Source organism: Sycon ciliatum, chromosome 6 (assembly GCF_964019385.1).
Source record: "Sycon ciliatum chromosome 6, ocSycCili1.1, whole genome shotgun sequence".
Classification (NCBI taxonomy): domain Eukaryota; kingdom Metazoa; phylum Porifera; class Calcarea; order Leucosolenida; family Sycettidae; genus Sycon; species Sycon ciliatum.
In genome coordinates, this window is record NC_088648.1 from 6,764,696 (window position 1) to 6,783,542 (window position 18,847).

The 18,847-nt window shown below is 46.8% G+C and overlaps 1 protein-coding gene across 1 annotated transcript; it reads left to right on the forward strand.

Annotated features, from left to right (window-relative positions):
* Positions 1-12,126: 12,126 nt before the first annotated feature.
* LOC135819988 (uncharacterized protein K02A2.6-like) lies at positions 12,127-15,741 on the forward strand. The gene has a single exon (XM_065333288.1). It carries the CDS (start codon positions 12,127-12,129, stop codon positions 15,739-15,741), a length of 3,615 nt encoding a protein of 1,204 aa, XP_065189360.1.
* The last annotated feature ends 3,106 nt before the right edge of the window (positions 15,742-18,847 follow it).

Here is an 18,847-nt window from a genome sequence, read left to right on the forward strand (position 1 = left end):
TATGTGTGTGTACATGTATGTGTGTGTATGTGTGTGTGTGCGTGTGTGTTCAAGAGGCGTGTCTATGAGGCTGTTGTCCTCACGACCCTATTGTATGGTGCGTAGACGTGGACCACCAGGGCAGGCCACCTCCAGAAGCTAAACACGTTTCACCATCAGTGTGTTCAGTCCATCGTGGGTATCGGCCGTCGTCAACAGTAGGATGATCGGATCTCAACGGCCACATTAGCGGTTACATTCGTTGTTGACCCTGACATCACCAGCATCATCCGTCGCCATCGGCTTAGTTGGCTGGGTCACGTCGGCAGGATGGACGACTCGAGCGCACCGAAGCAATTGCTGTTCGGCGAGCTGCCTGCCGCCCGTCCTCGTCACAACCCGAAGAAGAGGTGGAGAGATGTGGTGTCGACAGACCTGGCGGACCTCGGCGTGACCACCTGGCTTGAGAGTTGCCAAGATCGTCCTGGCTGGAGACGAGTTGCGAGTAGCACTCCACTTCCACGGCCCGCTCCTGATTCTCTTCTACGTGTCAGTAGACGCCCGTTACGTCGACCAGGAGACCTGAAACGACATGCCAAGTTCTGCGCTCGTGTTCTCACTTGAACTTTCCGACATTCGCTATCATTGCGTACGCAATGGGCAAGATCAAGGTCAAGGTGTGTGTGTGTGTGTGTGTGTGTGTGTGTGTGTGTGTGTGTGTGTGTGTGTGTGTGCGTGCGTGAAAACACCGCATATCTCATCATGTGACCTCAGTGTAGTTCGCGAACGAGAATTTTTGGAATGTCTACACTTCGAGATGAGCTCGCGTCTCTTGTTGAGGCATGTTTCTCTATCCACGGTTATGACCCGGAACTTCTCCAAGAGGCAAAGTTGGCACCTCTTGCTGATGTTGCTGTAGGGTGGTGCTCGTTCCGAAATACTCCATTGGATCGAGTAGTTATTACTCGGTGAAGGTGAGCTACAATTGCTTACCTAATGTAATCCGCGGACACAACATACTACTCAGCCCACAACAGGAAGAAGACCTGCCATGCAACTGCCGAGCGAAGCCTGACTGCCCCATGAAAGGAAAGTGCCAGACACAGCAGCTGGTCTACAAAGCCGAAGTGAAAAGCAGTAATGTTAACCCAGCACGTGTGTACTTCGGAGCGACAGAGCCAACGTTCAACACCCGGTACGGAAACCACAAGTACACATTGAACCACGAGCAGAGAAGGAAGAGCACCGAACTATCCAAGTATGTCTGGCAATTGAAGGAGAGACAGGAAGACTACTCGATCCAGTGGAGTATTTCGGAACGAGCACGAGCCTACAGCAGCATCAGCAAGAGGTGCCAACTTTGCCTCTCGGAGAAATTCCGTATCATAACCGCGGGCAGAGGAACATGCCTCAACAGGAGGAGCGAGCTCATCTCGAAGTGTAGACATACCTACAAAGTCTCGCTCAAAAACTACACTGGGTCACACACACACACACACACACACACACACACACACACACACACACACACACACACACACACACACACACACACACACACACACACACATACACACACACAATCTCTCTCTCTCTCTCTCATGCACCCACATGTACACCCTCACTTTTCCACACTCACACCAAACCACATAATTATTCCGCCATCATCCACACTGGTATCTGCTATGTAACACAAACTACCCAGCCCTTTGGCGTGACACAACTCCCACTGAAACCTACTTAATTCCTGCGTCGGTTCTACATGTATCTCCCATCTTGGTTATAGCAATATACCTCAGCGATGACACTTGCACTCATATTACGCACAGTGCATTCCAGCAGTGATATCTCCTCAAGCTTCGTGGTCACTGCGCCACTGACTTAGCCTACCGTACAATAGCTCTATATAACTAGCGAATAGCATTATTATGCTTTATCGTCTGATGAGTGTTTTTTGAAACACGAAACTCGGAGTAACGAGAAGGATTTTTGGTCTCTCTTGTTCTGCCCTGTGTGGTAAGTTCTGCCCCTTTTTGAGGTATTGAGCACCGTTTGCAGCAAAGACTGCAGACACTAACTTTCTCTACATGTACAGTCATTGATAGAATCCAACACTGGTAAAGCTATCAATCTAACAATTGCATGTACAGTCATTGATAGAATTCAACACTGGTAAAGCTGTCAATCTAACAATTGCATGTACAGTCATTGATAGAATCCAACACTGGTAAAGCTGTCAATCTAACAATTGCATATACAGTCATTGATAGAATCCAACACTGGTAAAGCTGTCAATCTAACAATTGCATGTACAGTCATTGATAGAATCCAACACTGGTAAAGCTGTCAATCTAACAATTGCATACACAGTCATTGATAGAATCCAACACTGGTAAAGCTGTCAATCTAACAATTGCATGTACAGTCATTGATAGAATCCAACACGGGTAAAGCTATCAATCTAACAATTGCATATACAGTCATTGAAAGAATCTAACACTGGTAAAGCTGTCAATCTAACAAATGCATATGTAGTATCCCTGCCCGACCAATACGGAAGCAGTACGGAACTAATACGGAGCTTTGCCTGATGTATATTTAGTGTATCTCCGTATGTAAGCGTACGGCGTCTGCTGCATAAAAGCGGCTGCGCATTTCTGTTTCGAGGAGAAGAAGATGAGATTTTGATAATAACGAGCTATTCAACCTCCAGGTTTGCACCGGAGAGAAAGTTATTTTTGCCGCTTCTTCTTTAATTAACGATTATATCTCAGGTGTGTACCTGAAAGTAGAATAAAAGTAATTCTTGTTAAATTACACCGCGCCTACCACTCGGCCAACCATTACACATATACAGTCATTGATAGAATCCAACACTGGTAAAGCTGTCAATCTAACAATTGCATGTACAGTCATTGGTAAAATCCAACACTGGTAAAGCTATCAATCTAACAATTGCATATACAGTCATTGATAGAATCCTAAAAATTGCATGATTGTACAGTCATTGATAGAATCCAACAGTGGTAAAACTATCAATCTAACAATTATTGCATGTACAGTCATTGATAGAATCCAACACTGGTAAAGCTGTCAATCTAACAATTGCATGTACAGTCATTGATAGAATCCAACACTGGTAAAACTATCAATCTAACAATTGCATGTACAGTCATTGATAGAATCCAACACTGGTAAAGCTGTCAATCTAACAATTGCATGTACAGTCATTGATAGAATCCAACACTGGTAAAGCTGTCAATCTAACAATTGCATGTACAGTCATTGATAGAATCCAACACTGGTAAAGCTGTCAATCTAACAATTGCATATACAGTCATTGATAGAATCCAACACTGGTAAAGCTGTCAATCTAACAATTGCATGTACAGTCATTGATAGAATCCAACACTGGTAAAGCTATCAATCTAACAATTGCATATACAGTCATTGATAGAATACAACACTGGTAAAGCTGTCAATCTAACAATTGCATGTACAGTCATTGATAGAATCCAACACTGGTAAAGCTGTCAATCTGACAATTGCATATACAGTCATTGATAGAATCCAACACTGGTAAAGCTGTCAATCTAACAATTGCATGTACAGTCATTGATAGAATCCAACACTGGTAAAGCTGTCAATCTAACAATTGCATGTACAGTCATTGATAGAATCCAACACTGGTAAAGCTGTCAATCTAACAATTGCATATACAGTCATTGATAGAATCCAACACTGGTAAAGCTGTCAATCTAACAATTGCATGTACAGTCATTGATAGAATCCAACACTGGTAAAGCTGTCAATCTAACAATTGCATACAGGACTGTACATGTCATGTACAGTCCTGGCAACTGAAATCCGACCACGGAGCAGTGGGTTCACATTCTAGCGGTGTCTGTTTCGTAGTTTTACCATCTCGTGGTGGGTCTTTGCGATGTGAGCACACCGCTCAGGGGTCGGATTTCAGTTGTCAGCACTGTAGATCTACATGAGTGATTGTATACAATAATGTGTTTTGGCATAATCGGACTACTCGACCGTAACGATGAATGACACACAGAAAAGTACAAACATGGACTGACTATGATCATCATTTTTTCACCCAGCTGACACATATGCTGCTAGACATGGTTGCAAGATTAGGCTAGTAACGACTGCATTTTAGACTCTTTCAAAGAGGTGTACCCTTCTCTTCTCCTAAGATGCCACTTAGCAACCAGATGCCATGACTATCTATAAACTTATTGACCAGTGCAGGAATGAGCGTTTTCAGGATGTGCATGAACTAGCAAAGTTCTGGAATATTGTGAAGGCGGTGATTCCTGTCACATCTATTCATTCATGTAACAGCCTTGCAGGGGTACCTCTTCTGGAATAGTCTTTGTTGAGTAGATCCACCACATTCAATCGACACGGTCAAGGACATATCTCGTCTTTTGCTAGAATTGACCGATGTGTGGCTTCCTACTCTCACCATGTAAAACATATGGCTCTAGGTGGTGGGCGGACCATTGTTAATTCTTGCTACTTCTACCTTCTACGTCTACTGTCTTTGCATCCCACAATGTAATCTTGAAAAACAAAACGCAATCCGCGATTATTGGCAATGAAGTTAGATGGTAGTTCACTTCGATTTACCAAAGTGGTTCATACTGCAACTCTTTCTTCTCCAACAGTTTCTTGACCAGTAATACACTGATGATAAAATTATCAGTTACTACTTAGCGATCAACTTCTGCAGTACCCTGAGCCAATGAAGAGAGAGACGCCATCCCAGCGGCTGCCTACCCATTTAGCCTGAAGGGGGGGAGGAAGAGGTTTGGTTCAAGCGTCTTATTAGCTCATCAAGTAGTTAGAAAAGATTATCTACACAGTACCATCCTTGCGGTAATATGGTGTACCATCTCCAGGTTGCAAAATTGCGATTCCTCTTCCTCAACATTATCCATTTCGGGGTCTCCACTACTCCTGCAACTGTTTCTGACAATTCCTTGTCTAGACTATACACCAATACTTGTCCGCTCTCTGGAGGCTCGTAAACCTCAATACATGTACATTCTGAATCCACAAGTACTCAGGTGTTGTGATCGTACGATTCGCCCTCATACTACAGAACAGATGCACCACTGCCAATGGTCACTACACTTGAACATCTATCAAATGCAGATAAAGTGGGCCATTTCGATTTCTTGGTCATCAGATTCATGCATGGTAATAGGCTACATCCATTCTAGTATTTCCTTGGCCGTCAGACCGCGATGGCGCCTCTGGGGAAATTTGCAGGAAAATGAAAGGGCATAAGCAGTATCAAGGACATTAGCTGAAGAGTGTTTGTGTAGTCTGTGCACTAAAGTTTACCCGCCCCAAATTCGCGATTCTCGCCCGACGGTTGTATGTTGATCATATTTTCCATACCGTATTCAGCAATTTTCCTGCCCATGCACCTTTCTTTTGTCTGGTTGGCATACGAGGAACTCAATATGGCCGACACCTTCGATATGTGTTCATATTGTTTCCATTTAGCAGCAATAATGGCTTTTTTAGTGCAGGTGTCAAATGACACTAGGTGTTGGCGGATAATGCCGGCATTATATCCAGCACTATGCAGCACAATGTGCCATGCAAGTAATGTCTTCTCCCTGAATGTTCGGAACGTTTTTGCAATTGTCTGTACATGTGAAAATGGGTTGCCCATCTTGTGTAGCTTTCCACTACGTGGTTCGCGGCTGTAATGCCTAATGGTGGGAGATCTGCGCCAAGCCAATGCTGGATTGCTGAGGAGCCTAGACGCTCTGCAAAGTCTGCAAGCCCTTGCCCATGACAGACCCGCATGACGAGATCTATGCATGAGGGTCTGTGCATTGTGATTCCGACAGATCCTGAAACAGTCACACTCAGGAAATAGCACTATTATTATCACTCAGGCTGCAATATTCATAATTATAGACATATTCATAAATGACATCTTCAATACCCATGAGCTACATTGTTATTATGATAGAATTATCATAATGATATCATGTTTCTAGCTCAATATTTTCCCCTGTCATAATCCTGTTTATCATGTTCAGCATAAGCGAAGTTGTGAATCATGCTTGCATGGTTGACTCCAACGCGTACATGCAAGTAATAATAATAATAATTATACACCACCCGGAGCATTACGAGCATTATAAAGCATTACGAGGCCAAAAATGGCATCATACTACGTTCTTCATGACTGCATAATAGATCTACACACATTGTCAATTCGTCATGTACAGATTCGTATCGGGGTTGGTCTTTGATTGGCAACATATATTACTATACGCGATGTATTACTACAAGCGATAGACCACCGTACATATCATGCATGGTACCAAACAGATCGTGGCACGCAGTGCCAGGCACAGTATACTGCATGCAGTAGTGCTAGCTAGCTGTGGTCCAGCACAGTGTGGAAACTCTTGCAGAAACTTCCGGTCCCGGAAGTCTATCTACGCCCAGCAACTATTACTTTTTGAAGATCCAGGTAACAACGCCGAACCAACGAAAAAAATGTGAGCCAGCATGGAACGGTGGAGGTGCGCACATGCACACATTAGGCCTTGACGGATTATGCTAGCATAATTTTTCGCATAATTCCTACCAAAATCGAATAATCGCATAAGTCGAGGCAAATTGCATACGTATCGCATAAAATTGGAGTAATCCGCCTGTTCGCATCAGATTCCATACAGTTGTACATGTTCTACAAGACAGTAGATGCACCAGGAAGTCGTAGGTTTACGACTCCCTTGATAACATGTCCAGTCCACTACAATCAGTGACGGTCGTAGCTAGGTCGGACGGTGCATTCACCCCGTTGAACTTCTGCTACTACAGTACAACCATGACAACGCCCTCTACAAAAATATTCCCCTGCTTTTTTGCACAGAACCATCATATACATAATACATTAGCAGCATATGTGAGCATAATGCGGCATAATATGATAACTTTTAGCATAAAAATAGCATAATTCTGCAATTTTTTCAGCAATGCGAAAAGCATAATTTCACGAAAATATTAGCATAATCCGTCAAGGCCTAGCACACATTCCAGACCTTACCCGGTTACCGTCCACAATGTTACAAAAAACCTTCTTCATCGAAGCAAGAGTCCATGTCTTTGTCGAAGAGTAACGCTGGACTTTCACCGGACATTGACCATTGTGTAAGACCAGCTAACTGGCAGCCAACGCTGATGGCTAACTCGCCGCGATACCGTTCTTGGTATTGGGAGGAAGCTGGGCTTTCTCCAGATGAGCCTTTGGCGGAGTACTCTGATGATAGTGACGTCGTCGAGTTGGAAACTGCAGATCCTGCCGCGATAGCGAGGAAGCCGAGGAACAGCTATTACCAAGTCTGAAAAATGTTTCCAAAAGGACGCGAGTAGCTCATTGACAGAGCACTGAAGTGGCCATCAGTGCCGAAACACGGGTGCGGGAGTTCCCAGATGGGTATGCCCCCACATGAGCGCGACCCAAAACAGCGCCGTTGACTTCAGCGCCCCCCAAAAGCCCCATCCCCATAACTGGACATCCCCAAAACAGACCACCCCGTCAGCGCGCACGCTCAATACAGGTCGACTCATTTACACTCAAACCCAAAAGATGGACACTAGACTTGTCAAAGACTCAAATCATGATCAACTCGAAATGGCCAGTTCAGTATTGAAGGGCGATATTGCCTGGACCCAATTTATAATCAACTCTAGAAAGCAATGATGAACTAAAAAAAGCATTTATCGACTCAAAAACACCAGTTCAGTATTAAATGGCGATATTGCCTGGATGGACGTTAACAGGTCCAGATACAAATAGGTTGTATTCAACTCTAGAAGGCAATGATCAACTCAAAACAAGCAATGATCGTCTCAAAAAACAGTTCACTGTTAAATTTTTTGGTTTTCCGAAAATGGTAATCTTCAATGGATTGTCATTAAACCAGAAAAAGAAAATATTAAGTAGGGCTGAAACAATTATACCGATAACTCGCATATCGATCGTTAAGAGTGCAAAACGAGTGCTATCGATTTTTATGCATGCATAAGCGTAAGCGAAGCTGTGGACGCAGCATACTGCTGCTACACTTCAACGCGGGAATGCGTATAATAATAATAATAATAATAATTTACGAAGTCTGAAGAAAATGTTGAACGGCCTCTGCTGGGATGACGACTACACCATAGCTCAGTGGTTAGAGCATCGCTGGCTACAAGCGAAGGTCCCTGGTTCGAGTCCTGGTGGTGATAGTCAATTTTTTCTTCAGACTTTTCCCGTTTGTCTCTTTCCCTCAAACCAGTTAATAATAATAATAATAATAATAATATTTGTAAGAAAGGTTTGCTCCCCAAAGCGCAAGCTCCGGTGTGGGGAGCAAACCTTTCTTACAAATCATCGCCGAAGTCGCAACCACTACTTCGTAATAATAATATTAGTGACAGTATTCTAGCCCTTACCCTCCATCCGATAGTGGATACGAGTGCAATCATGTACTTTCAAGCGCAGTAAAATTGATTTGTGGCTTTGAAAGAGTTTGGGAGAGAAGACTTTGCCTTTTCGCTTCATTTGTGGGAGAAGTCGGAGATGAGAGCAGTTGCCAGAGGGTGATGATAAGATTCTTCACTCTAGAAACAACATGAAATTTCTCTAGGTGAGTAGTTCATGTTGATAAAACCAGCCAGATATCTACAGATGTCAACAGTGCGGTGCCACAAATTTCTAACGCAGCAAAGGCATCATAGTCTTTCTTCACAAACTGGTGTTCGATAGAGCCGACAAGAATCGATAAAACCAATATATCGATCGTTAATGATATTGGTTGATCGTTAGGAGTTATTGAATGATCGTTTCAGCCCTAATAATAAGGCACCCATTTTGATAGTCCAGGGGATGGCCCACGCCTGGTAAAGAGAAAAAAATTGAGAAAAGAAAAGACGGGTATTTCACAGGAAGTACATGTACATGTACATGTGCAATGGGGACACAGTGCAGTTCAGTATTAAATGGCGATATTGCCTGGAGCGAATCCATGAACAAATTGTGGGCAGAGTCACGAAATGGCTTGGACGTTAACAAGTCACCGCAGCTGCAAGAGGTGATTGTGCTTCTGCTGGGCCCGAAACAAAGTCGTGGATAGTTGCTGCACAACTCGTTCTCATGTGTTTCTTCTCTTTTTTGCATATCTTTTTTAGGAACGGGTTTGCTCCTGATATCCACCATGGTAATACTAACATCAAGAGTACATAAAACTGGTTATGCACTCTTGCTAACATGAGCCTGCAGATTATGGGTCACGTGTGTGATGAGCTGGCTTATATTCGGACGTTAACGTAATTGGTCGCGCCCAAATGGGGCGTGCAAGAGATGAGACGAGCTGTAGTGACACCGTGTCACATTAGGTCGCGCTGTACTGGGGGTGCTAATATGAACACGCGCCGTTTATGGTTGCGCTGTTTTGGGTGTAAATCCCCAGATGAGCCGCCCAAAAACGATTGTGGCAAATTAGTGTGCCTGGCATGTCATACAACATTATCAGGGAAGAAGAGTAGGTATACTCATGTCCCATATTGCTACCGCGAGACACAAACAAGGAAAGTCCCGTTTGGAGAGGGAAACTCAGAGGCAGAATCTGGTCAAGGAGTCCTTCTTGGCGTATCAGAAACGACTTGGGAAGGCTCTAGCTGGCACCGGTCTTACTGAGGCCGTTAGTTCAGCCGAGTCTCTGCTGTTCTAGGGTTAATATGTTTTGTTTTAACACGCATACGGTCCATTGCTACTTAGTAGAGGATTGGTACATGGGTATTTTTAGTGTCCAATACACCACACCACCACATTGCGCTCTGCGCTGCCGATCCAAACTTTGCACACTCATCACCATCACCACAGCGAGGACAATTCCGGTATATAGATTGATATTGACAATGACCCTCCAGACAGCTGTTTCGCTCCTCCTGAGCTCATCAGTGGAGGCATAAGATGTTGAATGAAAGAATAAGAATAGACTGATTAATGTATAGGGCTAAATTGGCGCAATTGCGCTCATTCTGCATAGAAACGTGGCATACCCTTAGTTATTTTTTAGTGTACATAATAGAGCTATAGTAGTAGGTTTTTCATTTTGACCCGACGAGACCATGCGACGCTTGCAGATCACAGCACGAACAGTTCACCAGCCACACTCCACGAAAGCAAATAGTAGTACTCTTGACAAATCTTGTTTCGTTCCAAAGAGATAATAACGGGGAACTCATCAGAGGAGAAGCAGTTGTTGAATGAAGGGGTTTAGCTGAATAATGCCATTTTATAGAAATGATATTGGCGCACTGAGGTGTAAACACTCAAGTAACTCACATACCGTATGTGACATATCAACACAAAAGGAATAGTGCAGAATGGAGGTGTTCTGAACCCTACCAGACACAACTATCACAAGTGCTAAATCATTCACAATGAGAAGGAGATGTACACAGGAATAGGTTGCGCTAGTTTACACGTCACAAATGGTACTGAGGTAGTGACAAAGATAGGTGAAAAGTTGTGATAGTTGTGTCTGGTAGGGTCTGGTAGGGTTCAGAACAGAATGGAGGTGTTCTGAACCTTACCAGACACAACTATCACAACTTTTCACCTATCTTTGTCACTACCTCAGTACCATTTGTGACGTGTAAACTAGCGCAACCTATTCCTGTGTACCTCTCCTTCTCATTGTGAATGATTTAGCACTTGTGATAGTTGTGTCTGGTAGGGTTCAGAACACCTCCATTCTGCACTATTCCTTTTGTGTTGATATGTCACATACGGTATGTGAGTTAGTTGAGTGTTTACACCTCAGTGCGCCAATATCTTTTCTATAAAATAGCATTATTCAGCTAAACCCCTTCATTCAACAACTGCTTCTCCTCTGATGAGTTCCCCGTTATTATCTCTATGGAACGAACAAGACTTGACAGGAGTACTACTACTTGCTTTCGTGGAGTGTGGCTGGTGAACTGTTCGTGCTGTGATCTGCAAGCGTCGTATGGTCTCGTCGGGTCAAAATGAAAAACCTATTACTACTGTATTTGACGGACCTATTGAAGATGGCACAAAGAATTATGAGTTCTCCTGGACCAGGAAATCTGCCATTGACCGTGTTGTATTATTATGTACGCTATCCTATATGCAACCACCCGCGTGCATCTGTCTTATTGTACGCAGTTTACGTTAGCTTACGTCATGCATTGGTATTTGGCATGCACGCATGACTACACATTGAGCATGCTGATTCCGTTGTGCTGTTCTTTGTTTTGTTGTTCCTTTCCACTCGCTCCTCGATGGAGACTACTACAAAGTATTTATTAGAATAAACCAATACGTTTATCACATGGCGCAGTGAACTATTTTCTTACCTGTCGTAGTAGTATTGTAGGCGGTAGGTCAGATCACCCGTTGTGACCTGACAATCCTGGCCCGTTGTTTCAGTGGTGTGACCCTCGTGCGAGTGCTGTAAATTTGTTTCGATTCGTAATGTCCGACTCTGGTAGTGATGCTGTCCCTGGCGCAGCAGCCACGCCAAACTTACCTGTCAGCCCTGATGTTCAGGCTCTGTTGACCTTCATGCAGGCACAGATGACAGCCGCAGCGGACCGCGAGGCACGCCTGACTGCCCTGTTGAGTAGCTCCAATACATCCACATCGCAGCCCACGACGAAACAAATCTCGGTGGAACGGCCCATCCTGCTTTCCTCTGCCACGCTCGCGGACCTCAACGCATGGGAGGAGGCTTGGGAGGATTACGCGAGATGCCAAAAACTGTCCGTTCAGGACCGACTCACACGAGTGAGTGCTCTACGCCAGGCACTAGATGAAGACATAAGGCGTTATCTGCGCGAGGGGATCATCGCCGTGGCCACTAATGCCGATGTCTCGGACATAATCTGTGCTGTCAAAAAATAATCCGTCGGCAACGTAACCCGTTGCTGGATCGGATAGACTTCTATAACCGACGCCAGCAACGTGGTGAAACCTTTGATGCTTTTTACACCGGCTTAAAGGAGTCCTTTGCTGCCTGCGACTTCGCCGACTTGCAAGTCTGTTCCGCATGCTCTGCCCGCATGTGCAGCAGTTGCCCCAAGATGCTGGTGCAAGCACACGAGGAGATCCTCCGTGACCGGATTGTTGTGGGTGTGCACGATGACGACACTCGGCACAAATTGTTAGCCGAACAATCCCTGACACTAGCTAACGCCACAAAGATTTGCCGTGCTGAGGAAGCAGCAAAGCAAACTGGGGATGGTATTCTGCCGTCAGCATCGATCAACGCCGCCCGTAGGTCACAGTACCAGCGTCAGAAACGCTTTGGTGACAAGCCGGCGCCGGACGCCACCTCGAAGGCAGCACCCCAGTCTGCTTATTCATCACCCAAGAAATGTCCCCAGTGTGGCCGCTCTACGCATACCAAGTCTGCCTGCCCCGCTGCTGGCAAAACTTGTAACGGCTGCAAAGCCACTGGACATTTTGAAAAAATGTGCCCGAAGAAATCCAAGCAGCCACGTGGTTCCAAGATCGGCCAGCTGAAGCTCCAGCAAGCATCATCCGGGCAACAAGGCACCGTGTCTGTGACGACTACGCTCAACACGGAGGAGACAGGTGCAGCCATTAACTGGATACCGGACACCGGCAGTGATGTCGACGCCATTGGTCTTCGTCATCTTGACCTTCTGGGTGGATTCCCAGAAAACCTGGCGGAGGACCCAGACGTTGTCACCGGTGTGAACGGTCAGCCTCTCGTATCCGTTGGCCAGATCAGTTCCAGTCTTGGGCTAGGCTCCAAGACTCACCGCACCACCATACACGTGTACTCCGAGCTGTCGGATGCCTTGCTCTCCCGGACATCCCTGTGTGCGCTCGGATTGCTGCCGCCCAACTGGCCTTCTGTTTGCCGAGTTGAGCGCAAACCAGCACCTGAGCCCACCGCCGACCAGATTCGCACTGAGCTGCTGGAGGAGTTTTCTGACGTGTTCGACTCTGACAGTCTGAAGCCCATGTCTGGTCCGTCAATGGACATTCAGCTCGAACCAGACGCTACACCTTCCTGTGTTCATCATGCTAGACCAGTGCCCTATGCGTTTCGGGACCAGATTAAGGAACAGCTTGACAACATGGTGAAGGATGGCATCATTGAGCCTGTCTCTGAACCCCGCGACTGGTGCCACCCTATTGTTATAGTCGACAAGAAGGGCACCACTGAGAAGCGTCTAAGGGTGGACTTCAAGAAGCTGAACGATCAGATCCAACGTCCCACGCATTCGACACAGCCACCTCGTGATGTCGTCACCAGTGTCAGCGGTCGCTTCTTTACGAAGCTCGATGCTCGCCATGGCTACTGGCAAGTGCCACTCAGCGAAGCAGCGCGGCCATTGACAACGTTTATCACTCCATGGGGCCGGTATCAGTACTTGCGCAATCCGCAGGGCCTCATCTCGGCCGGAGACGAGTATAACCGCCGTATGAGCACGGCATTCGACAACATCACCAATTTCAAAAAGGTCGTCGACGACTGTCTCGTCTATGATGATGACCTTGGTGACCATGTGGCACGCGTCCGGCGCGTATTGTTGTGTGCGCGCGAGCACGGCGTAACCCTTAGCGCGAAGAAGTTTGTGTTCGCTGCTACCGAGATCGAGTTCTGCGGCTACATCCTGAATGCTGACGGTTGGACTGTCGATGACGCTAAGCTCTCCGCTATCCGCGACTTCTCCACCCCGACGAATCGGACCGACCTCCGATCGTTCATGGGCCTCGTAAATCAGCTTGCTGAGTTTACACCTGCTATCGCCGAGCTGGCGACACCGCTTCGTGGTCTGCTGAAGACGTCTGCTGTTTTCCAGTGGGAAACGCCACACACCGATGCGTTCAACCGTGTGAAGAATGCTCTGGTCGAACCCCCCATTCTGGCGTATTACCAACCTGGTCTGGAAACACGTCTGGAAACAGATGCATCCCGCACGAAAGGTCTCGGCTATGCACTGTTCCAACTGCACCCGCCTGGCTGGCGCCTCGTCCAGTGTGGTAGCCGCTTTATCACCGACACTGAGAGCCGCTACGCTATGATTGAGCTTGAATGTCTTGCTGTGATCTGGGCTGTACGCAAGTGCCACCTGTACCTTGCCGGCAGCAGATTCGACCTCATCGTAGACCACCAGCCCCTGATTCCGATCTTCAACACGTATAGCCTGGATCAGGTCGAGAATCCTCGTTTGCAGCGTCTCTTGCTGAAGCTTCGGCCGTACCAATTTCATGCTTCCTGGAGACAAGGAAAGCTGCATTATGCCGCCGACGCTCTGTCTCGAGCACCCGTCTCTGACCCACAAGCATCTGACCTGCTTGGAGAAGACGACCTGCCAGCTGGTTCTGCCATTCGTGCGTGCCTCCGTGCTGATGACTCTGGTTCGATGTCAGCATTACGCTATGCGAAGCTCCAAGATGCGTGCGCCTCGGACTCTGAGTATCAAGATCTCCTGCAGATGGTACTCACCGGCTTCCCACGCTCCTGTTCCGACCTTCCACGGCATCTGCAGCCCTATTGGAATGGACGCGAACACCTATCTGTCGACTCCGCCGTCGTACTGAAGGGCAATCGCATCGTAGTACCTGCTGCTCTACGTGCATCTGTGCTGCACGATCTACACGCTGCACACCAAGGAATTGACCGCACCAAGCGCCGTGCGCGTCAACTAGTGTACTGGCCTTGTTTGAACTCTGAGCTTGACCGCCTTGTCCGTGCATGTCAGCCCTGTCGTGAGTTCCAGCCATCTTTGCCGAGAGAACCGCTGCAGAGTGACCGTCAACCGTCAATGCCGTTCGAGAGTGTCAGCTCTGACCTCTTCCATTGCCAAGGTTGGGAATACCTTGTGTTGGTCGATCGACTCACCGGTTGGCCGTGTGTTGCAAAGATAGGCCGCACAGCCACATCTTCTGACGTGGTTCGTCAACTTCGTCGCTGGTTTACAGATGTTGGCGTTCCCAGTGCAATCTCAACCGACGGTGGTCCCCAGTATGCGTCGCGACGCTTCACTGAGTTCTGCGACCGTTGGCAGATGAAGCACATCACATCAACCCCGCACTTCCCGCAATCAAATGGCCATGCCGAGTCCGCGGTGAAGTCCATGAAGTACCTGATTGCGAAAACCACTAGTAATGGCGACCTGGACACCGATGCCTTCCAGCGTGGTCTGTTGGAATGGCGTAATACCCCACATCCGTCTGGACCCAGTCCTGCCCAGCTGCTATTCGGTAGTTCGCTCTCATCATTCGTGCTGGCGCATCACTCGTCGTTTGCCCCGGAGTGGAAACAGCGTGCTGCCAGTATAGAGAGTTCTGATTCTCCACCTGTCCCGGATCCAGATTCGTCTCAGCCGCGCACGTTGTCTAAGCTCACTATTGGCATGCACGTAGATCTGCAAGATCCGCGCACCAAACGGTGGACAGGTCGAGGCATCGTTGTCGCCATTGGTACCCATCGAGACTATTACGTCAAGCTACGTAGTGGTCGTGTGTTTTGGCGAAATCGTCGCTTCCTACGGCCTTATGTCCCATTGCTGCCTGATCGCGTTTCTACTGATAGTGCGTCTGAACCTGCTGTTCCCGCACCTGCTGAGCCTGTTGTTGCACCCCGTCGCAGCACCCGTAACCGCCGTCAACCTGACCGTTTGAACATTTCTGCACACCAAGGACAGTCATATGTTTGATTAGTTTTTCTTCTTCTGTAGTCTGTGCTACACTGTGACTGTTCTTGTTGCCTTGCCTCTTGTTCATGTTTTTTTTTGTATCTTCATAGTTATTATGTTTAGATCATAGTCTGGCTTGTTCACCCATTATGATCTCGGAAGGGCGTGTTGTATTATTATGTACGCTATCCTATATGCAACCACCCGCGTGCATCTGTCTTATTGTACGCAGTTTACGTTAGCTTACGTCATGCATTGGTATTTGGCATGCACGCATGACTACACATTGAGCATGCTGATTCCATTGTGCTGTTCTTTGTTTTGTTGTTCCTTTCCACTCGCTCCTCGATGGAGACTACTACAAAGTATTTATTAGAATAAACCAATACGTTTATCACAGACCAGAGGAAGGATTCGATCTGCTGCTCGGATTTTAGCGTTAGACGCCAACCTTGCAGTCAAGATCAGGATGGATACGTCGCCTCAGCAGCCCACAGTTTTATGTCGCACCCAGCAGCCTTCCTTTCATTATACCGCTGGCTGAATTTCAATTATCGAGGTTTGTGAAGTATTTGTCTTGTGCCGCTAGCAATCTTCAGATGTGACGTTAGACGTTCGTGATGATTTGTTGGCTTTCACTTGGCGTCTACTTTTCATCTATTTTTGTCACTACCTCAGTACCATTTGTGACGTGTAAACTAGCGCAACCTGTTCCTGCGTACCTCTCCTTCTCATTGTGAATGATTTAGCACTTGTGATAGTTGTGTCTGGTAGGGTTCAGAACACCTCCATTCTGCACTATTCCTTTTGTGTAGATATGTCACATACGGTATGTGAGTTAGTTGAGTGTTTACACCTCAGTGCGCCAATATCTTGTCTATAAATAGCATTATTCAGCTAAACCCTTTCATTCAACAACTGCTTCTCCTCTGATGAGTTCCCCGTTATTATCTCTATGGAACGAACAAGACTTGTCAGGAGTACTACTTCTTGCTTTCGTGGAGTGTGGCTGGTGAACTGTTCGTGCTGTGATCTGCAAGCGTCGTATGGTCTCGTCGGGTCAAAATGAAAAACCTATTACTACTGTATTTGACGGACCTATTGAAGATGGCACAAAGAATTAAAGACAGCTGGCCGCAATATTTTTGTTTGTTTGTGCCATCGACATGCATGGCGCTATCCCGTACCTGTCCCGTTCCATCAAGAGTACGGTACCATCAAGAGAATGAGTATATAATGCGAAGTGTATCGGGGGAATGCATTCAGTGCAGTTACATTTTGTGTGGATTTGTGTGCGAGGCCGAGATCCCACTAGCAGGCTGGCTGGGCCCGACTGTCGACCAGTCCGGGAATCATCCCCAGCCCGGGAATCGAATGTAGGCCGATAGCATAATAATTATAACGTATATACAGTCGTGTAGATGTATAGCAGGGAGTCATATTATGTTTGTTTTTTTTTGTTTTTTTTACGAGAAACCACGAACCTCGAGAACAGAATACTGCATGGTAGAGGTGGTTGCAGACCCAACTGTGGTGGTGAAACTGGAGCATCTCCGCCGACCTGAGGTCTCGGCTTCAGCGACACTTCAGAGCACCAAAAACTGGGGAGGAGTAGGCACAGGGGGAGGGGAGGGGGGGGTACATTTATATAGAGGAAGGAAAAACGGAAAGATGATACATGTGATAGAGGAAGAAAAAATAAAAATAAAAATAAAAAATAAAAAATAAATAAAATAATAATAGCAATGAAAAGTATGAATGCCGCAGACATCACCACGCAACATGACAATTTGTTCAAGGTTTGGTTTTGTGTGTTTCCAAAATCGATTTTCACGTTGCGATCATCAGTGGAAATACGCAACTAAAGAGATCACGGGAAAAACAAAGGTTAAAAATCCAAAGAAGTGTGACACATGACGGGTAACTTGTGGTAAGTATTACAAAAAGTGAGAACTAAAATAAAGAGTAAGTGTGACAAACGGGCATGAACAGTGCAGAAACAACTCATGAACACGGGGTGCAAACTCACGAAAATAACCTAAGTGCTAAAACATGTTCTTTTTGCTTACACAAATCGGGCTTATGCGTACGAATACAAACAGCTTCAAGGACCTTCAACTGCTGGACATAACGGGCACGACACAGTACTGAGCGCACGTATCAAGCAGCATGTACCACTTCACATGCTGCAGGACGCAGCAAAAGCGAAGCGCCCGAAGCGGGGAAGACCACGCAAGAACCCGCTCCCTCTACCACCGACACAACCAGAGCAAGTCGAACACACGGTGCAGAGGAAGAGTGGTGGATCACTAAGCCAACCGAATGTGCCTTCTCCACCGTTGCCCTTGCCGCCGCCGGAGCCACCACCAGTGCCGTTGGTGGCTGGGGTTGGGGAGGAGTTGGCAACAACAACAGTACCGCCAATCACAGAAATTGAGCCCATTTCTTTGACACAGTATCCGGCTGTGCGGACACCGCAGCACCCTCCGGCGATTGATCCGTGGGTCCAGAGACCACGGAGGTCGACCGCCAATTATTCAACCGAAATATATGCTAGGAATGGCCAAGGCCCACGCGGAGCATCGAAGGAGACCGGAAGCCGGGGGCAAAACGGAACACAATCTCGGGACGTAGATGAGGTAAGGACAGTGGCACGGGACAGACGTAGGAAGGAGAACATGGATGGTATCAGACGACTGACTGGTGGTGAATATGAGTTGGGTGATGATGCGGCGGATGACGAGAATACAGATGACGACGAGGCGGATGACGGCGAGGATACAGATGACGACGAGGCGGGTGATGACGAGGCGGCGGATGAAGACGAGGCGGATGACGGTGAGACGGCTGGTGGTGATGGTGATAAAACGGACGAGGAGGAGTCAGGTGGCAGGGAAGGTGATGGAGCTGATGAGGGTGAAATTCGTAAGAAGTCAGCTGTGTATTTGCATTTGTTATCTCGTCCCGATTGTTTGAGTGTGTATGATGATTCCCACTTCTCTGTACTGTGTCGTGCCCGTTATGTCCAGCAGTTGAAGGTCCTTGAAGCTGTTTGTATTCGTACGCATAAGCCCGATTTGTGTAAGCAAAAAGAACATGTTTTAGCACTTAGGTTATTTTCGTGAGT

Bases quoted from the DNA above. Each gene is read 5' to 3' on its own strand.
- LOC135819988 (XM_065333288.1), top strand. From the start codon at position 12,127: ATGCTGGTGCAAGCACACGAGGAGATCCTCCGTGACCGGATTGTTGTG.